General features: G+C 41.1%; 1 protein-coding gene across 1 annotated transcript in view; it reads right to left on the reverse strand.

Annotated features, from left to right (window-relative positions):
* doc2a (double C2-like domains, alpha) overlaps positions 1-20763 on the reverse strand; it is a 50402-nt gene that overhangs the window by 15068 nt on the left and 14571 nt on the right. The window contains 6 exon segments of the mRNA XM_039825411.1: positions 8068-8127; positions 8312-8438; positions 11929-11960; positions 11963-12004; positions 12006-12041; positions 14281-14355. Of these exon segments, the coding sequence (XP_039681345.1) occupies positions 8068-8127; positions 8312-8438; positions 11929-11960; positions 11963-12004; positions 12006-12041; positions 14281-14355 (372 nt within the window).

Raw genomic sequence — 20763 nt, forward strand, 5'->3', positions numbered from 1 at the left:
TCCCACAAAGACGAGATCACGACACGCACGCATCTCCCCGATGGGGTTCATTAAAACTTCTCCCGCTGCTGCAGATCTATCTGATCTCTGCGGTCGTGACACAGCAGAGGGTGGGAAGATCGATGCTTTAATCCTCCGCCTCTGTCTTACTGTCTCCTCCGCTGTGGTGCGTTACGAACACAGGTTACCACCTTTGATCAGCTCCTCCTCCTTCACGCTCTGAGCTTTCTCTACGCTTTCCTAGGGACACAAACGCTGTTGTTCTGATCCCTTTGAACAAAAGAAAGAAATTGTGGAAATGTTAGTTAAGTGCTTCCAACAAAGACGGCTGGCGTTTGGCTCCAGCTTCCCTGCGTCCTTCACAATAAACCTGCAGCTAAGAAAAGAAAAGAAAAAGGTCAGAAAATAAGCAGGTCGATGTCGGACTGAGCACAGCTTGGCAGGGTTTTATCCCCCCGCCCACATCTGATTGGATGGAGAGGAACTGCAGGTGAACCCTGCATGCACTGGAGGATATTTCAGCTCAGCTTACAAAGTCAACATCTCTCTCTGAAGGAAATGAAATAAGCTTTCAGATGTCTGCTCCGGTCCAAATGTCATCAGGCTGCAGGTTTTTGCTGACGGACAGCCGCTGCATCGTTTTCCCTGTCGGAGTTATGTCAGTGGCGGCTGACCTCGCAGAAAGGGAGGATTTAAAAATCTGCTCACTGTTTGACATTTTCCCAGGAGACTGAAAAGTGATAAGTCGTCAGTCAACACGTGAAACCGTTTCAGGCTTTTAAGCAAAGATCTCGTATTTTGACAGAGAGAGAGAATGTTGTTTGTCTCCTGTTTCCAGTCAACACTAGTTTACAAAGGTTGAAGAAGTACTCCGATCCTTTAGTATCTCTGAAAAGGAGACCCTCCCCCAAGTTTTTTTTTTTTTTTTTTTTTTTTTTTTTTTTTTTTTTTTTTTTTTTAAAAACCAAGCCTGCAGCTTGTCAGGGGTACTGACAAGGGCCAGGAGATATGACCACATACTGTAACTCCTGTCTTAACCTCACTCCACTGGCTACCCATACAGGCAAGAGCAGATTTTAAAATCCTCCTTTTTAACCTACAAATCGCTAAATGGCCTGGCAACCTCGTACCTAGCCGAACTGATTAACCCCTATACCCCCACACGAGCACTCCGCTCCCTGGGTACCAATCTTTTAGAAATTCCTAGGGTCAAAAAGATCTCTACCTTTGTTTCGAAAAAAATAAAGCCTCTACTCCGACATCCCATTGTTCTGACTGTATAGGCTTTTGTGGATCACCTCCCATAATCTAAAGGGGTTAGGCTGTTAGGGGTTGGTTAGGAATGTCGGACTAGTGGGCTGTAGGACCAAAAGGGAATTTTTCGGGTTATTGAGAGGTCGGTACAATGGAGCGTCGGAGAAATGACATGGCACCAAATAAGGAACCACGGTCGTCCGCCGTAAGGGGAGGGACTTCTCCTCTCTATGGCAGCCCAGGCTCATGGATAGTGTAGTAATTAGAGCCTTCCTCTCAAAAGAAGTGAAACAATGTCGTCCGTTACATACGGATAATTCGTCTGAGCTGCTGTTTGTGTGTTTTACAGCAGGAGCACACACAGAGAAAAGACTGAAGCTGAGTCATTAAGTAAAGCTCCCGTCTCTCACAACAACACGGACAGCTGGCTGAAAACACCGGAGGGCTTTCAGCGACAAGAAAACACCTCTGTGTTTAGGTAAAACGTTTGTACGGCTGCCAAGGTGAAAGCCGGTTAATGAGCCACACCGAGTTAAAGTACCTGCGTCACACACACCCGAACACAGGAATCTGAACTAATCTTTAAAGCGTCTAATTGGAGCCTCAAGTCTTGATTCCTGAAAACGAGTGTCACACACCGGGGACAACACGCTGCAGGAAGTCGCACGCCGCTCTGTGGCGCCCGGTGGGCGCCGGTTGCTTTGGAAACGGTTCCAAAAAAAAGTCAGAAACAAACAGAGCGACAAACAGAAAAGTTTAGTTACAGGTTTCACCTGCAAAACACAAATTGAGAGCAGCGGCCTTGTTCCAGTTCTGTTCTGTCAAAGGGGTCAGCCCTATGTTCCTACAGCCCTATGTTCCCACAGTTCTATGTTACCACATTTCTAAGATTTTTCTTAAAATTAGGCCCTATGGGTTAGGATTAGGTTAAGTTAACCCTAACCCAATGTGCACTTACATTAACTGTTTGCAATAAACAAAGAGATGTGCGCACCAGATTTAGCTAAAAGCTACATTCCATCTGTAGTCCATTGCTACTGCATAATAGGTTGGGTGTAATTGGCTACCAAATTGGGAGAAAGGGGGATCAAATCTGAAACAAATGTATATAAAAGGAAATGTGGGAACATAGGGCCTAATTTTGGAAAGAAATCTTAGAAATGTGGGAACATGGGGCCTAATTTTGAAAAAATCTTAGAAATGTGGGAAAATAGAGCCTAATTTTGAAAAATCTTAGAAATGTGGGAACATAGGGCCTAATTTTGAAAAAATCCTAGAAATGTGGGAACATAGGGCTGTGGGAACATTGGGCCTAATTTTGAAAAAATCCTAGAAATGTGGGAACATTGAGCTGTGGGAACATTGGGCCTCATTCACCAACCGTTTTTACGAAGAAATGTGTTCTTAAACCCTTCTTACACACATTTTACGAAGATTCTGGCATTCACTAATGTTTTCTTGACATGGATTTGTTCTTAGCTAAGAACAAAATCTACGAACACTGAAAAGCACTTTGAGCATTTGAGTGATGACAATTTGCTCCAAATGATTGCTTACTGCATTTAATTTAATTCTACAGTCGTTTACAATGATAGTATTGTACTGTAATGTATTTCTGATCATTTGTTGAAAATAAAATGATATTATTCAAAAAAAACACTAACACTGCAATTTACATCAGCAATTAAACTGATTAAATCCTGCGTTATTTGGTGATTGATCGCTATTTATAGGGCCAAAATGCAGTGGTAGAATGTAACAAAGTACAAATTCTTCGTAACTGTACTTAAATACATTTGTCACGTATCTGTACTTTACTTAAGTAGACTCAATAGTGCATAGTCAACTTTTTACTTTTACTTTGTTACATTTTGCAGCAATTATCTATACTTTATACTCCACTACATTTCTACAATGTTCCGTTACATTTTCTGATCAGTTTTCCCCCTGCCAAAACGTCTTTCTGACCGTCAGACGTTTGTCTCACCAGTGAAGTTTGGTTGCCATAGATCTATATATATATATATATCTATATATATATATAGGGGGCACCGCCGATCCAAGCCGGCTCCGGTGCTCCAGAGCCCGGGCACAGCGCCGCTGACCCTCGGTAATACAGCCTCCGGTAAAAGTGAAAATGAAAATGTTTGTTTTTTATTATTCCCGTTTTTAAATCATAGTTGCGTCTCTACAGCGTCGTTTACTTCTCCGCCAAGCTGCGTAAGACGCGTTCATATCTTATTTATTTGGCTGGACCTCTTCATATCTCCCCATTTGCGCTGCTTGACACACTTTATTTGCTTACTTGCATGGTTAAAGAAAATAAAATACATCCATGAATAAAACCAACCGCATTCCAATTCTAAAAACACATTTCCGTTTTATGCTGGTTAGGATAGGAACTGCTTATAACAGCCAGGCCTTGTTTGTGGTAGTGGAAATCTTCTACTTTTACTAAAGTAAATATGTCTTTGGTTATTTGTACTTTTATTTAAGTACTGAGATTCAGTACTTCCTCCACCGCGGCTCCGACCATCTCTAACGCAGTCTCCCAGGAGGTGCGCAGGAAGTGTTGTGTCCTTATATGGGAATTTTTGGGGCGTTTTCTTATGCTAATTAGGAACAACTAGCACGCCCTTTCAGTTACAAAGACGTGGGATTCATCAATCCTAAGAACACAGGTGCGAACAATTCTGCTGTTTAAGAACACGTCATGAATCCGACGTAGACTTTTATTAGAAACCTTCTTAAGAACATATTTAAGAGAAATCTTAGGAAGATATTGGTGAATGAGGCCCACTGAGCTGTGGGAACATTGAGCTTTGGGAACTTAGGGCTGTGGGAACACCGGCATGCTCCCATGTCAAAATCAAATCGCGTGAGGAATAAGACAACCAGCAAGACATCGAGTTGAGTCCCAAGTCGAAAGCTAAATCAAGACAAACAAGTACCAAAGCAAGTCACACTTCACGTCTCAGATTAAAAGGCACGTTGGTAACTATTGTCAAACTGCACCTTCTTTTATATATATTGTGTGATGGTCTTTACATCTCGACAGCAATACATAACTTCTGGGCTCTGAAAATGGAGGGAAAAGATCCGTCCGCCTCTAACAAGTAAAAAGAATCCTGATCTCATGTTTTTATAAGAAATAAGTGCTCTGAAACGAGTGAACTTGTGCCTGGAATAAATGAAAGTATGCCCCTTTATTAGCAGAGATATGAATCCAAACGACTCCCGGGGACTCGAGATGTTGTATCCTGCAGTTCAGACTCTCAGAGGTCTTTAAAAAGGGCCGCGAGTCATCGGGGGAAAATGAGAAGTAGTTTCATCTGACGGCGGTTTAATTTACTGGAGAAGATCCCAGTTACAGGCGCTTAATAACTCAGATAATAAGATCACTCGGCTGCTGTTTTCAGTCTGAACGGAGGACCGAACCATTCGGTCACTTTGATCCAGATAAACTAAACATTTCTCTCGGAGAACACAAGATAAATCACCTCTTAACATTTTGTGAAATCCTCTCACTGTCCTCTTTTTCTGTCTTTCATTCTGTCTCTCTTGAAATCTTCCAAATCTTCCAAAGTGGTCTCATCATTGCATTGCGCTCACACTCACAAATGCTCTGACTTACCAGAACTACATAAACAGCCACGCTATTGCATTTTATTTTCAGATTCAAAATAGCTCTTCACCAGCACTTACTGCTCTTCTCCAGACACACAGTATGAGACCAGTACGCCTCACTAGGTCAGTCTCACAGGCACTCATTCCAGTTTCCCCATACAAAAACAACTATGGTCAGAAATCCTTTTTTTAGACTTACACCAAAATTTGGAATTACATTCCCCATCACATTCGAACACTATCATCCATCACATATTTTAAAATATATCTACCAAGTTAATAACTAAATCAAGTCCCAAGTTAAATTACTTGTCAGTGTATTTTTTTAACTGTGACCGAGCCAGGCTAGCTGTCTCCCCCTGCTTCCAGTCTGTATGCTAAGCTAAGCTAAGCTAAGCTAACCGTCCCGACTCCAGCTCCATCTCCATCTGAACATCTCTTAGAAAGAAAGAGAAGAAGCGTATTTCCCCTAAAAAGGTTGAAGATGATGAAAAGTAATGAACACAAAAACTAATCAGGACCTTGAGGAAAAATGATATATTCATAATTAATAATTAAACCTCTTTGATCTAAATCAAAACAGCCTCCAGCCAGAAATTAAAGTGCGTATAACCCAGTCTGCAGCAGCCGGATGAATATTTTATTTATTAACTCTATTTACCTGCCACGCAGACAGCTTTGCAACACTCACGGCTGTAATTCAGCGAGGCTGCATTCACACTTCTTTTTTCTGTTATTTATTTGAGTATCCCTCTGAACCATCACACAGTGTTCCTCACAATTGTGGCTCTCTCTGTGGTCATTTTGCATCTGTCAATCAAATACTCAAACTTTACTTAGGGAGCACTTTAACCAAAGAGTATTGAAGTAACAAGAGGCGAAACTCAGTAGACTGTTGTGTTGCGTTCAGTCCAAGATGGCGGAGCTGCACTCAATGGAATGTTCCATTGCAACAAACGCACCCATGACCGAGCTGCAGCTTGTAATGGAACGTTCTAAAGAGTGCAGCTCTGCCATCTTGGACTGAAACGCAACACAATGTTCTATTGAGTTTCGCCTCTTGTTACTTCTCTACTCTTTGCTTTAACCCTCCTGTTATCCTCGGGTCAAATTTGACCCATTTTTAAAAAAAAAGTTTCTATATCAGAAATGTGGTAGCCTGGGAAAACCCTGACGAACTTCTGGCAAATTTGAGATTTGCTCTGCAAGTCCGTCTGGCCAAGAGCCCATTCAAGCCCATTTCCAGTTTCTCTCAATCACAACCACTGAGGCGGGCTTTACACAATGATGATAGCGCATGAAGCATGATCGCTGCTACGTCACCCGGATCGTTGCTCTGATTGGTTGAAGGACTATCCAATGGCGCCCAGAGGCATTTGAGCGGCGTCCGTTGGTGACGCCCCTTTGGAAATGGGCTGTGAATGAAGCTTCCCCAGACCCACTCTGAGTTACAACTGAGAAGGGTCTGGTGTCAACCAGGCTAGAAATGTTGGTTTCTTTCAACCAAATTGTAAAAAAAAATGAACGTGGATGGTTCCCTGCAACGCTCTTCATAAGTCAAATAAATGATCAGTTTACCTTTTTCATTGAATTTGGTTGTTTTAGTCAATTTCATAGCATTTGAAAATAAATTCATAAAAGAACGTTGAAAAAGGTGACAAAACTGTGGGAAAAAACAACAAAAACATTAAAAAGAAAACGCAGAAAAAAATTGACAAAAACATTGGGAAAGGTGACAAAAACATCGGAAAAAGTGACAAAAACATGTGTCGAAAACTCAACCAAAATGTTAAAAATAAGTTTGAATTTTAAATGAAACGTCGATGGGAAGACAACCCAAGGGTTAAACCAGAGTGCTGCACAGAAGATTCAATAAAAGACAAAGTATACAACTCACACAGGAATTAAATACAATGTAATATATTTTGAAGTTTTATGTTTCTTTGTGGTCAATTTCTGGGATTTTTTTCATTTTTTGGCATTTGAACCCTGAGGGCACCAAGTATCTACCTAATCCCTCCTAAACCATCCTCACTATTTAGCGTCTCTTTGTGGTCGTCTTGCATCCCCCTTGTAGTTGAATTGCCTCTATTTTTCGTTCTATTGTACTTTCTTGTGGTTTTGAGTCGCTTATATTCGGCATATTTTAGTTTATTGATCGTTTTTGTGTAAAGTCATTCAGCGTCTCTTTGGTCTTCAGTAGTCGTTATTTGTACATTTTGTAACCATTTCATGTCTAGTTTTGCATCTTTTTAGTCAAATTTGTCAAATTCAAAGATTTTCATTTTTTCCCCACTTTTTGTCGCTTTTTGACGCTTGTCTTTTTTTTCTACTTTGATCGCTTTTCCGACGTTTTGGACACTTTTTGACATCATTTTCGTTCTTTGTTGTTATCTTGCAGCTATTTTTAGAGGTTCCACCTGTCTTTGTGGGTGTTTTGCATGTCTATTTGATAGATAGATAGATAGATAGATAGATAGATAGATAGATAGATAGATAGATAGATAGATAGATTCGTTATTCATCCCGAGGGAAATTCTAGTAATTTTGTGTCGTTTGTAGACTTGTTTTTCTGTCATTTGAACCCTGAGGTCAGTGAGTATCCTCCTAATCCCTCCTCAATTATCCTCCCAGCTCTGGAAATGGGACATAAAGCCAGGCAGCCAGCCAGCCAGGCAGCCGTGGGACACATCAAGGAGCTTTAAATCCTGCAGGCAGGTTTGTAAAGGGTGCTGGGCCGAGCTGTGACGGGCTGTGGCACCTTCAAGTCTTCCAGGGCAATTTCACAGACTGTATTTTCTCAGAATATACGTCTGTATGCATCCTGCGATGTAGACGGAAGAGCAAAGGGGTAAATTCAATCAAAAGCGGCCCGTTTTTTGGCTATTCCTTTCACCGTTATCCCGATTGGATTGAAGGATGACAAAGTCTGTGTTCAATTCATCTTATCTCAATTCATCTTATCATATATTTTGTTGTGGTTTTTGAACGTTTGTATTACTGTAGGGTCTCTTTGTTATCATCTTGCACCTATTTGTTTCACCAACTCATCGACTGATTCGGACAGAGCAAACCCAAGCCCAGGGACAGAACAACGCTACGATGGAGATGTTTTTGCCTTTGGTCCGGACCAGATGAAGTGGACTACAGATTGGAGAGGACTCTGAATGACGGCTGGAGTCTTACCTCTCGTAGGTAGCAGGAGATTCCTCGCAGGGCTTCCCCCATGGCGGTCGGAGAGGGCAGCTGAAAGCACAGATGGGACATCTGTAGTATTCAGATCCTTTACTGCAGTAGAAATACTAATACAGTGTGTGTCTGTGTGTGGGTGTGTGTGTGTGTGTGCGTGCGGTGCGTACGTGTCTGTGTGTGTGTCTGTGTGCGTGCGTGTGCGCGTACGTGACTGTGTGTGTGTGTCTGTGTGTGTTACCGGGGGCGGGTGCTCCAGGCAGGTGTGGAAATGTTTGGTCTGGTTGGGTTTGACCCGTTTCAGAGGAACCCGGGACTCCCCGATCAACTCGTTATGAGTCAACTTATCCTCGTCACACACGGTCAACCTGGAGGGGAGAGGGGACAAGGAAGGGAGAGTGCAAACAAGGAAACAGGAAAGAAAAGGTAACAAAGAAGTGAGGGAGAAAACAGGAAAGAGGAGTGTCAGGAAACAAGAGAAACAGGAGAAACAGGAGATGACAGGGAGCAAAAGAAAGAGGAGAGAAAACAGGAGATGACACAAGAAAAGAGAAGAAAAGGAAACAACGGAAATGAGAGAGAGAGAACAGGAGAGGACAGGATACGAGAGATGGAGAGGTGAGATGACACAAGAAAAGAGAAGAAAAGGAAACAACGGAAATGAGAGAGACAACAGAAGAGGACAGGATACGAGAGATGGAGAGGTGAGATGAAATAAGGAGAGGAGACAAGGAACAATGTGAGGAAACATAAGGAAATAAGGAGCGGAGGGAGGAAACAAAAGCGACAAAAATCATTGGAGAAAAGAACTTCCAAAAATTGTGAAAGAAGTACCAAAATTATATATATATATATATATATATATATATATATATATATATATATATATCTCACACACACACACACACGCCAGCTCTGCTGTGTGACACACTTAAAAAAAATAATAATTTGAGTCTGGCATGCTTATGTCTACGTCTCAAGTATTCTGTCTGAGAAAAGATATCCTTAAACAAGGCCTTTGTGTGTGTGTGTGTGTGTGTGTGTGTGTGTGTGTGTGTGTGTGTGTGTGTGTGTGAAGAATCCTCAGAGGAACCTGGATGTTGTCTGAGGGAGCAGTGAAGCGTCTCTCCAGAATATAACAACATCTCGCGGTGACAAACGTTTCAGAGGAAATATAATTGCTGCCTGGAAGTGTGATGTTCTTTTATTGCACAGGCCTTGTTTAGGGACATCTTTTCTCCACTCAGACAGGATGCTTGAGGTAGCGTAAGCACGTCAGACTCACATTCATTTTCTTGAAGTGTGTGTCACACAGCAAGGCCGGCCCGCGGTTCATAGGCAGGATATAGAAAAGTTAAAGGTAATGAGAAAAAGCTACCGAAACGTTGGGAAAAAGGATGGGAAACGAATGTCATTTTTACTCGATATGGGATGAGCTGTTGAGATCTTTGCAGAGTAGGTTTGTGTGTCTTCCGACTCAAATTGGGGCTCATTTGATGCAGAGTAAATTTGTGATTTTGTACTTCTTTTGATTACAGATGTCCCCCCCGCCGCCTCCTGTGTGCTGTCAATTATAGAAGCATTAATTGATTAAAGGGTGGAAACATGTCAACGTGTGTCGAGCTCTTCACGCCAGACTTAATTGAAAAAACAGGCACATTTCTCCATATGGCACACGGCTGATTATGTTGCACTTGAATCCCAGCTGATAGGTGTGTGTGTGTGTGTGTGTGTGTATGTGTGTGTGTGTGTGTTTTTACATGAAAGAGAACAAGATCAGAATCAGTGAAAGGATCAGATCACCTCGTGAGTTTCAGACAGCAGCAGCTTTCTGCTCCGACAGCTAAATTAATCAAAGGGCGTCACCTGAGCTTCATATCTGAATGTCAAGACGTCGCTTGATAAATGGCTCCGAAGCTAATCAGTCGAAAATGAGATCCGATGCACACACATACACACACACACACGCACGGAAACACACATGCGCACACACACGCGCACGCACGGAAGCACACATGCACGCACACACACGCGCACGCACGGAAGCACACATGCACACACGCACGCACACACACACACCACACACACACACACACACACACACACACACACACACACACACACACACACGGCTATTCTCATGAAGCATTCGCAGTGACGGACTGGTAATCTGGCATTTGGGCAGATGCGAGAGGGGCCGCGGGCCCTCATGGGCCGTTTGGGCTGGCCGGCCAATCAGAGAGCTTAATTGTATTTGTAAACAGCGGCCCGTATAATTTCTCTTGGCCCCCTTTCTAGCATCAATAATAAAGCATGATGGCCAAAGGATAACCAAACTTAACCAAATCCTTCATCTAATAATGATGTAATCTGATCAGTATTTATACCACATAGGAGTCTTTCTATATCACAGTCATGGTTACCCTCTATAGTCACAAACTTTTACATTATTAGTCTGTATTGTTTTGTAGCAAAATTACTTATTCAGATCAGATGTTCAAAAAAGTAAACGTGCATGGTGTGAAATAAAACAAATCTAGCTGCATTTCTTTTATTTGAATATTTGTTTGCAAAAGTTAAAATGAAGCAATGCCTTCTGGGAATTTCACGACAGAATCGAGTAGACCGTCTGCGTCTTTTCTACTGTCTATGGTCTGCGTCAGCGTGGTTGTTGGAAGTTGAAAATTGAAAGTTGGAAGCAAATGAATCGAGGCATCAAGCGACACAAGGGGGGAGGGGGGCGGAGAAAAAGAGAGAGAAATATAAGAGAGCACTGTTGGCTGACGTTGAAAAATGCTACAAACTGACAGATTTGTTTTTAAAATCAAGTGCAGCTTCAGCTAGCATTAGCGCTAATACTGCTAGCATGTTAGCGACACATCTGAGCCAGCACACCAGGGAGAAAGACTGGACAGTGAGGAATATGAGGAAGAACAAAACGAGCAAGAGGAGGATGAAGAGATAGACATGGATAACGAATCTATGGAACTAACCAACACAGAACAACAAGCGTGCTGTGGGTCTGAATGTGGATTCCCAGAAGCAACAGAGATGGAGACCAATGCTGCAGGAGGGAGTGTAGCTACAGTAAGTTTGGCTACTTCAGAATATTATATTATTATGGAGCAGCTGGCTCTGATGATTTTTTCATTTTTTTTATATAGTCTGTTTTGGTGCAGTTGTTTATAGCATTGGAGTTTACGTTCACCATCACTGGGGCTATCAAAAGTGCGTGTTCTTTCCGTGGGTCAAAAGTTCTATCTGCGACCCCCCCCCCAACCGGTGGGCTGCTGGTGGGTGGAAATGCCAGGGCCGGTTTTTGTTCCCAGTCCATCACTGAGCATTCGTACATATAGCTGTGAATGTAAAGCTCTGCAATTGTTATGTATTCCACATATGTATTACTGTCAGCAGCATGTTCATGAGAATGTGAATGTGTCGCGTGCACACACACACACACACACACACACACACACACACACACACACACACACACACACACACACACACACACACGGCTATTCTCTTGAGGCATTTGTACATATAGCTGTGAATGTAAAGCTCTGCAATTGTTATGTATTCCACATATTTATTACTGTCAGCAGCATGTTCATGAGAATGTGAATGACACACACACACACACACACACACACACACACACACACACACACGGCTATTCTCATGAGGCATTCGTACATATAGCTGTGAATGTAAAGCTCTGCAATTGTTATGTATTCCACATGTATTACTGTCAGCAGCATGTTCATGAGAATGTGAATGTGTCGCACGCAGGTGCGTGCGCGCGCACACACACACACACACACACACACACACACACACACACACACACACACACACCTGAGCGTCTTCCTGTGCATGTCCTCTTCCGTTCAATACCGATGTACGTGAGCGTTTCATTCCACACTGGATTCAGGGGAGTTACGGATCGTCTTTGTCTTCAGCTTATTGGCCTGAAGGACGGACACACACACACACACACACAAACAGAGAGAAAGAGAGAGAGAGGGGAGAGAGACACACACACACACACACACACACAGAGGGGAGAGAGAGAGAGACACACACACACACACACAGATATTGATTTCAGTCACTCTGAAGCGCCACACTGCACCCAGTTTTGCTAATTCTCTCTCCCTTTTTGATTATATTTAACATTTAAAACATAAAACAAAATCTGATTCAAAATCAGTTTAAGATTCAATTTAATGTAGCCTGATCAAGGTTTTTCATTCAGTTGATATCAATATCTAGTCTGGTCGCTCACATTGAATCAAATTAATCAATCAAATATTTCAAGTTAATTCTAGTCCGTCTTTTGGGTTTAAGATAAGATTTCACTTGTCGAAGGATTCAGAGCCAGAACGGCAGCTGAATGAGTCCTGCTCTTAAATCGATGCACCAGTTAGTTGTCATGCTTCGCACGTCAGCTGGGAGTGAGGAGGATTTCATTTCATGGATTTTATAAAATGACCTCATCCGAAATCACCTGAATCCTGTCAGTCCACGGCAAACATCTTTAATCTGCAGCGAAGGAGAAGGTAAATATCTTTCATTTCTAACCCTTCAAGCCGGGGTCTCAATCACACCCAGGGGCCAGACAAGTTCAAGTTCAAGCTCCACTTTATTTATCCTTAGAAAAGGAAATTAAGTGTGCAGCAGGATGTCTAAAAACACATGCACAGAAAAAGCACCACCAGACTGTGTTGTGTTTACAAAAACATTGTAAACACAACACAGGACACACATCACTGGAGACACTCCTTCACCCAAAACCACTGACAGAATCCAGTTGGACAGTACACAGGTACATCTGTCGTAACGAACATGGACAGGAATAAATCAACGCGCAGGAAATTGTTTCTTACATGAGGCTCCTTTTTCAACTATCAGGTCAATATTGTTTTTCACTTGCGACAAAACAGCGAATTATCCGTGCATTTATATGGAACTAAGCTTTAGGAGCTTTCCATCTTTACTCTCCTCCCTGTTACGTTCTCATTCAAATCAACAGCTAAAGTAAGTTCAAACTGTTCCTCCACCCGCTTCAGTAACTCCTGCTCTCATTTAATTCTTTTAGATCGATTTTTTACATAGATGTATATGCTACTTGTATAGTAATTTTCAGTCTGTAAACTGAACCAGAAAACAAGTCAGTAGTACTAAGTAGTGCTCACTTAAAAACCATGAGCTAATTAAGTATTTTTTACTTAAAATAAACAAGTTGTATTCACTTAAAAAGTGTAAGTTCATTAAGTGTTACTTACCCAGAATAAACAAGCTGTGTTCACTTTGTTTCAATTTATGTTTATTAAGTATTGCTTACAGAACAATTAAGCTGCACTAATTTACCATTAATAAGTTCAATGAACTTATTTTTTTTGGCAATGAGTTTGTGTACATTTTGTAAGTAAAGTCAACTTGTCAAAATTTACAGTGTGCTTAACCAACTTCTCAAAGGTCTTCATCACCAATGAGGTGAGAGCTACAGGTTGAAAGTCATTTAAGACCTTGGGGTTCTTACACTTAGCCACAGGAATGATTAATGATAATGATGTATGTTAATACGTTCAGTTCATTAACATGCTTTAATTTAACAGAAAAAGTAAAATATCTTTGACTGTATTATTGAATGTCTCGAATAGTCTTTTCTCTTACAGTTTGGTCGACATAATGCCCCAAAAAAGTCTGAATAAAAATCGTAGAGTTTAGAAAATCAAGCAAAACAAAGATTACATTTTTAAAATCAGCTGACTCACAGCAACCTGCCTCACAGCATGAATATGAAAACTCTCTGTTTCTGGGGGAATTTATGAGTTTCACAGTTTTCAAGTCTGCCAAATTCTGCTTTGAGTGTCGCATAATTGCAGTATGGAAACAGTTTCCTGTCTTTTTGGTGTCTGGCACAACTAGACGGGCCAAAATGTATTGTGAACCTAAATTGATTTATGGGCCGGATCAACATTTGTGAGTTTGACGCATGTGCTCTAAACTCAAAGTTTACAACAACAACACAAAGTGACAGTCTCAGACTAAGAGATAGCACTACAGGTAAGATGAATATATTTATTTTTTGTTTTTGGTTTAACTGTCCCTTTAAATCTAGTCTAGAAAGAAAGTCTAGCATCAGCAGATCTATCATTATCCTTGAACTCTGTCTTGATAACCCCGTGTTTGGCTAAGTCTCACCTTGCAGGCTCCGGGCAGCAGGTGCAGTTTGACGTACGGGTCCGACAGTCCGTTGAAGTCCATCGACTTCAGACCCTGCAGACAAACAACCACAGCTCACTCACAAAAGATGTATTCCACCTTGTTCAGGGTCCTGTTCACTCTGGCTCATTGTCGAGTCTTAATGAGATATTTGCACCTGCGAGGCATCGTTAATACAAACAGGTGTTTTTAATATTCAGGTAGTCTCGGTTTGCCAGACCCTCCTCCACATTGATGCGGGGAAGGTCTGGCTAGTCCACACACAATTCCTGGATGGGAGAAAAAAAAAACAGAACACGTTATATATATATATATATATATATATATATATATATATATATATATATGGAATGAGAGGGGAAAACGTAGCAGAAAACATTCCTTTTTAAACCAAAACATAGCAATGTTAATGTAGCCTGAATGAATATTCTTGTGTTTATTGTTATACGTGTATCGTCATTCATTGTAGAACCAAACCTATGGAGGGTTGGTTGTATGCAACATAATTCATGCAGCTTCCGGTCGCTGCTCCTGTGGCAGACCACGCTACCCCCGGCTATTTTAGATTTATTTTATATTTTTAGACTTTTTTTATCTGCGATGGACGTCAAGAAGTGCTGGTTGTTGCTGTTTTGCACATACCTCCTGCAGTCTTTGGACAATCGAGGGCGTTATGCCGTGAGAGTTTGTTACTCGTTTGCTGAATTGAAAGGGATTGGAGCTGGCCTGGAACAATGGCGGAGTGGGGCACTGGCTACCGTGACGGATTTTCAAGAATTTCCGAAAGAGATAATAAGACGGAAGAGAGGTAAATCTGGCGGAGTTTTAAAGAGACTTAAATCACGGCGATGTCGGCTCTATATTCCATCTATGATCATGGGAAATGTGCAGTCGATTAGGAACAAAATGGACGAACTGAGAGCCAATGCCCAATAGATCAATAAGTTTGATGGTCTTTACCGAAACTTGGCTCAACAGAAATCACACTGATGAACTAGTGGCGGTGGATGGATTTAAAGCTCTTCGAGGGGACAGAACGGCGGATTCGGGGAAGAAAGGAGGCAGCGGAGTTATGGTGTATGTAAATGAGGAATATTGTCACCCAAATAATATGTCCATTAAGACACATACTTGTACCCCAAACTCTGAGATAATGACTGTTAGTGTTCGCCCATATTATATCCCTCGTGAATTTTCACATGTGGTTGTGATGGCAGTTTATGTGTCACATAGAAATGTGTCTAAGGAGGCGGCCGAGGAGATACAAGCGGCAGTGTACAGGATCGAGTCTGCGTCGCCAGACGCATTTGTTGTGATAACTGGGGATTTTAACCATTGCTGCGTTAAGACAAGTGGGTCTCACTACTATCAACATGTCAAGTGTAACACAAGGGGGGAAACGGTCCTCGACCATTGTTATACTAAGGTTAAGGATGCGTATATGTCCAGAAGTTTGCCAAGTTTGGGCAAGGCAGACCATAATTTGATTCTGCTGTGTCCCAAATATATCCCACTTGTAAAGAGGCACAAAAAGGAACTGATCACGGTGAAAAAGATGACAAAAGATGCGATGGAGAGACTGAAAGATTCGTTTGAAAATACAGACTGGGCAATTTTTGAAAATAGTGCCAAGGATATAAATGAATTTACTGAATCTGTCTGGTGGTATATACAATTTTGCAATGATATGGTTGTACAGGAGAAAAGGGTTAAGGTATATGCAAATTGTAAACCATGGATGAATGCTGAAATTAAAAGGTTAGTTAATGACAAAAGGAAATCCTTTGCTAGGGGAGACAAGAATACACTGAAAAAGATCCATAAAGAACTTAAAAGGGAAATAAACAAAAGAGAAATATCGGTATAAATGCGAAATAGAAATTATTTATTTATTTTAAAGAAAATGATATGAAGAAAGTCTGGGAAGGAATGCGGTTAATGAGCGGATATGCAGGGAAAGGGAAGGTAAATAGATCCCAGTTAAATGGCACAAGGGAATATGCTAATAATCTAAATCATTTCTATAATAGATTTGATAAAATAGACTTTTCTGATGAAAGACAAAGACTCAAGGATATGATTGGCAGCACAGAGGATGATAACTATAGCCTGCAAACAAACAATCAGGAGTTATATGGTATGTTTATGAGGCTGAAAGCTACCAAAGCAGCAGGTCCAGATGGACTATCTCCAAAAGTATTAAAAGGCTGTGCTTTTCAATTAGCAAGCATTTTTTCAAGTATTTTTAATTATTGTTTCTCTCATAAAGTGTTACCGGATTTATGGAAACAATCTTGCATTATACCAGTACCTAAAAAGAAAACTGTTCAGTGTATGAATGATCTAAGACCAGTGGGGCTAACCTCCATAGCTATGAAGGTATGTGAGAGAATTGTGTTAAATAGTCTGAAGCCTCATGTAGAACATTATCTTGACCCCTGCCAATTTGCTTATCAGAAAGGGAGAGGGGCAGAGGATGCTATTGTCTGTAAATTGGACAGTGTCTATGCTCACCTGGATGCAGGGGGACGGTGTGTGAGAATTCTGTATTATGATTTTAGCTCAGCATTCAATACGATACAACCACACATCATTGTAAATAAGCTTTTAATGATGAAGGTTCCAGGTGTATTTATTTCTTTTATTCTAAATTTGTTAAGCTAAACTCAAGAGTTAAGTCAGACAAGATCATGACAAACACAGGTTCACCTCAGGGAACTGTTTTATCACCCTTTCTTTTTACCATTTACACTGCAGACTACCGTCCACAGCAGGCAAGCTGTCAAGTTGTTAAATTTGCTGACGACACAGCGCTCATTGGGCTAATTGAAAATGATGACTTTAGTCACTATCAAAACGAGATAAAAGCTTTTGTTGATTTTTGTGATACTCATTTCAGAACTCAATGTTAAGAAAACTAAAGAATCAGTAATTGATTACAGGAGAAATAAGACGACAACTGAGGCAGTGGAAATTAAAGGATCAGAAATAGAAAGAGTGAACACATACAAGTATTTGGGCATTGCTTTTAATGATAGGCTAACATGGACAGATCATGTTGACTTACTGATGAAAAAATTAAGTCCACGGGTATACTGTATGAGGAAGTTGCAGTCCTTTAAGGTGAATACAGATGTGGTGAGAATGTTTTTTATGTCAGTTATATGTAGTGTTTGGAGCTACTGTGTGGTGGGTTGGGGGGGAATGCTGGGATAACCGAGAAGGCCAGGATTGATAGAGTGACTAAAAGGGCTGGAAAAATGGTAGGAGAGTTAAATACAGTGGATCAAGTATATGAAGACCGTCTGGCAAAAATGACACAGAAAATAACAAGGGAACCGGGTCACCCTCTTCATGATAATCTGCCTGGTAGGGTTATAGAACGTAGTGGTAGGCTAAGGCCTCCCGTGACACGAACTAAGCTGTATGCTCTCTCTTTTATACCTCAGGCTATCAGACAGCACAACAAGCACTTTAAACGTACATTTTTATAAATGTTGTATTGTATTGTATTGTATTTATTGTATTGTATTAGGCGGGTGTGAGCACTGTAATTTCCATTTTTATGGATGAAATAAACTTGACTTTGACTTTGTGCCTAATATATTTGGTCCCCCTAATATTGCATGTGGCCCCAGCCTGGCCGCTCCATTGGAAATGGTCTAGAACCGCCACTGGTGATAAGAGCGGAGACATCTAAAGACTCTCACTCCCTCAAGTAGAAGAGCCACTTTCAACTAGTCTGGAACAACAGAAGTAGATTTCCGGGATAACTGCCTGACATCCGATGTCTCTCCTCTTCCTCTCTCTGTGTGTTACCGTTCCCGTTTGCTTCGGGAAATAACAACAAACTTTGAGCTAGCGAGCTACACGCTGAAGAATATTTGGATGGTGCAACAAGGCAGGCCTGCTCGGTTCTTTGGGGGAACGATTGTAAAGATTTACAAGGAATATGTTTAGGGCGTTTCCTCTCTAACTGGGACGTTTTGGGACTGATTGGTGGGATTGCTGTGGATGAAGTACACACGGAGATACACTGGTAAGAGCCAATGAGGTTTAACCCTGTATCAGCTAATTTAAATAGCTCACGTTACTGTATTGTGTCAACAGTTAAATTAATTTAATATTGTATGTGTATTCCACCAAAACAAGTTCCTTCCTGAGACTTTTTGCAGAGCCACCATTGCTGCCCTAACCCTAACCCAAGTGGAGGTGACCTTTTATTTAAAGTTTTAAATTCCCGCTGTCCTTCCTTTCCAGTGGTTCTTTTAACCTTTTAATATCTGGCCGACTTTTAAACAGCCCCCTCTTTTTTATTTTTTAACCGAATCCGTTTTTTTAAGGAGTTTTTTAAAGTGTTTTATTCACACCAGTGGTCCCCTTGTGTCCGTGCCCCTCGTAGCACCCATTTTGGGCGCTGCGTTTTAACCCAAACCTAACCCTAACCCAAGACCATTGTGATTGGTTTAAAGAAATGCAAAAAACCCAGTTTGAGTTTTTATCTCCTATCCCAGAATGCATCTGTGGTGGCAATGCGAGACTAAGTGGCTTCCAATAGGGGTAAAAAAAAAAAAAAGATGAAAGTAAGTCGTAAACAATTCATGTTAATTTATGTCGCCGGCTGTTATTCAATTTCCCTTCTACGATTATCCATCGTAGAAGGGAAATGTCTCTCATAGACATCTGAAAGTAAAGTATGAGTGTAAAGACTGAAGCAGACTGCAGGATGGGTGATTTTCACACCAAAGGATCAAACACTTGATTTGACCTTCTCAGTGGGACTCGAATCATCGTGAGAAATTACTACCAAATTTATTTCAACAGCTTTGACATTTGCAGCGAGACTGATAGATTATTTGAATGAGTCCGCAGAGAGCAGGTAGACACTCTGACCTTACAGACGTGACTTGTATAATTTAAATCTCACATACATAACTACTATATCATGTTTAAATCCAGAAGTGGGAGCAGTACTCAGATCTTTTGCTTAAGTAAAAGTATCAATACTACTCCGTTAAATACTCGGTTCCCCGTTGAAGGGGTTGTCTGACAGCGAGGTAGAGCGAAAATATTCCACATAGAGCGTCCACTTAAACTGCATTTAAATGCGAGAATTGGAAGCAGAGTGTGACCTCTTTCTGCAGCTCTCCCTCTCCAGTCTCTGTATGCATGAACAGCCAATAGGATTTTTTTTTTTTTTTTTTTTACGCTTTTTTTTTTTTTTTTTTTTTTTTTTTTTTTTTTTTTTTTTTTTTTTTTTTCTCTCTCTCTCTCTCTCTGAAATGACCTGTGATTGGCCAAAGTCTCCCATCACAGGCTAGATTATCTAAAGCCTGAAAACAGAGCATAGAGGAGGTGCAGATGTCTAGTTTTTGTTCAGAACACTTGAATTACAAAATGCAGAAAGTTTATGGAATTTTAGCCCAGTGACGCAAAAAAATAAACTGCCTACCCCAGCTTTTAACTGATACAGATGTTTTTAGGTGCTAAAACATGTTTAGCTGCTGACCGCCCCCCCACCCACAGCAGGATGTTGCTTAGTTCCTCTTGTTCTCATGAAGCATTCTTACATATATCTCTGAAAAGTAAAGCTCTTTAATTGGTATGTATTCCTCGTATTTATTACCATCAGCAGCACATTGACATGAAGATCCTTGTAGGGAGAAGATACTTTCTGCTTTTTATAACTCAAAAATTAGATATGATTTCATATAGGCTAGATGAGGTTTATTGACCATAAATTCCACACAAAAAATAGTGGTAATCATGTGTAATATATACACTTTAAAAGTAACTTGCCCAGCGCTGCTAATGCACCCGTTCGTGTGTGAACCTGCCTCTCTGTGTGGATAACAGGAGGGAGATAATTAACGTTTATCTCCTCAAAGAGAGGAATCCCTGCAGGAGGCGGTGACAGCAGAAACTGAGTCTGATTAGATCTGTGCAGCAGCGCAGATTTTTCGTGTTGTTCTTTTCATTATCACAGTCTGGAGACTCCAGAGCTCCAGCAACACTGCAAACTAAGATCTAACAGAGTTAGTGATTAAAACATTTACTCAGGGACGGTTGTAAAACATTTATCAGTTATCCTGTTATGTAGATTAATCAGCCAGTCCTCCAAACCCTCCGAGGATATCGGTTGTTTGTTCCTCCCACCCCACCCACAGGAGAGTTCTCCGTCCTCATATCTAAACCAGAGAAGGTAATGGTGGCAGTTTTCATCACGTGGTTAACGTTGTGAAACGGTCCCAGTTTGGTTAGATTTAGACGCCAAAACTACTGAGTTAAGTTGATAAAAAGATGGAGGTTTGGGTTCAAATTAGACGTTTTTGTCGTTTTTTGCATATTTTTTAACTTTTTGTAAACATTTTTTTCCGCTTTTTCTTTTTTCATTGTTGCTTTTTCCTGGCTGCAGGTTTTCAATTCTCAGGGAAACAGAGGGAAGTTTGGCAGGAGAAGTGA

Source organism: Perca fluviatilis, chromosome 15 (genome assembly GCF_010015445.1).
Source record: "Perca fluviatilis chromosome 15, GENO_Pfluv_1.0, whole genome shotgun sequence".
NCBI lineage: Eukaryota > Metazoa > Chordata > Actinopteri > Perciformes > Percidae > Perca > Perca fluviatilis.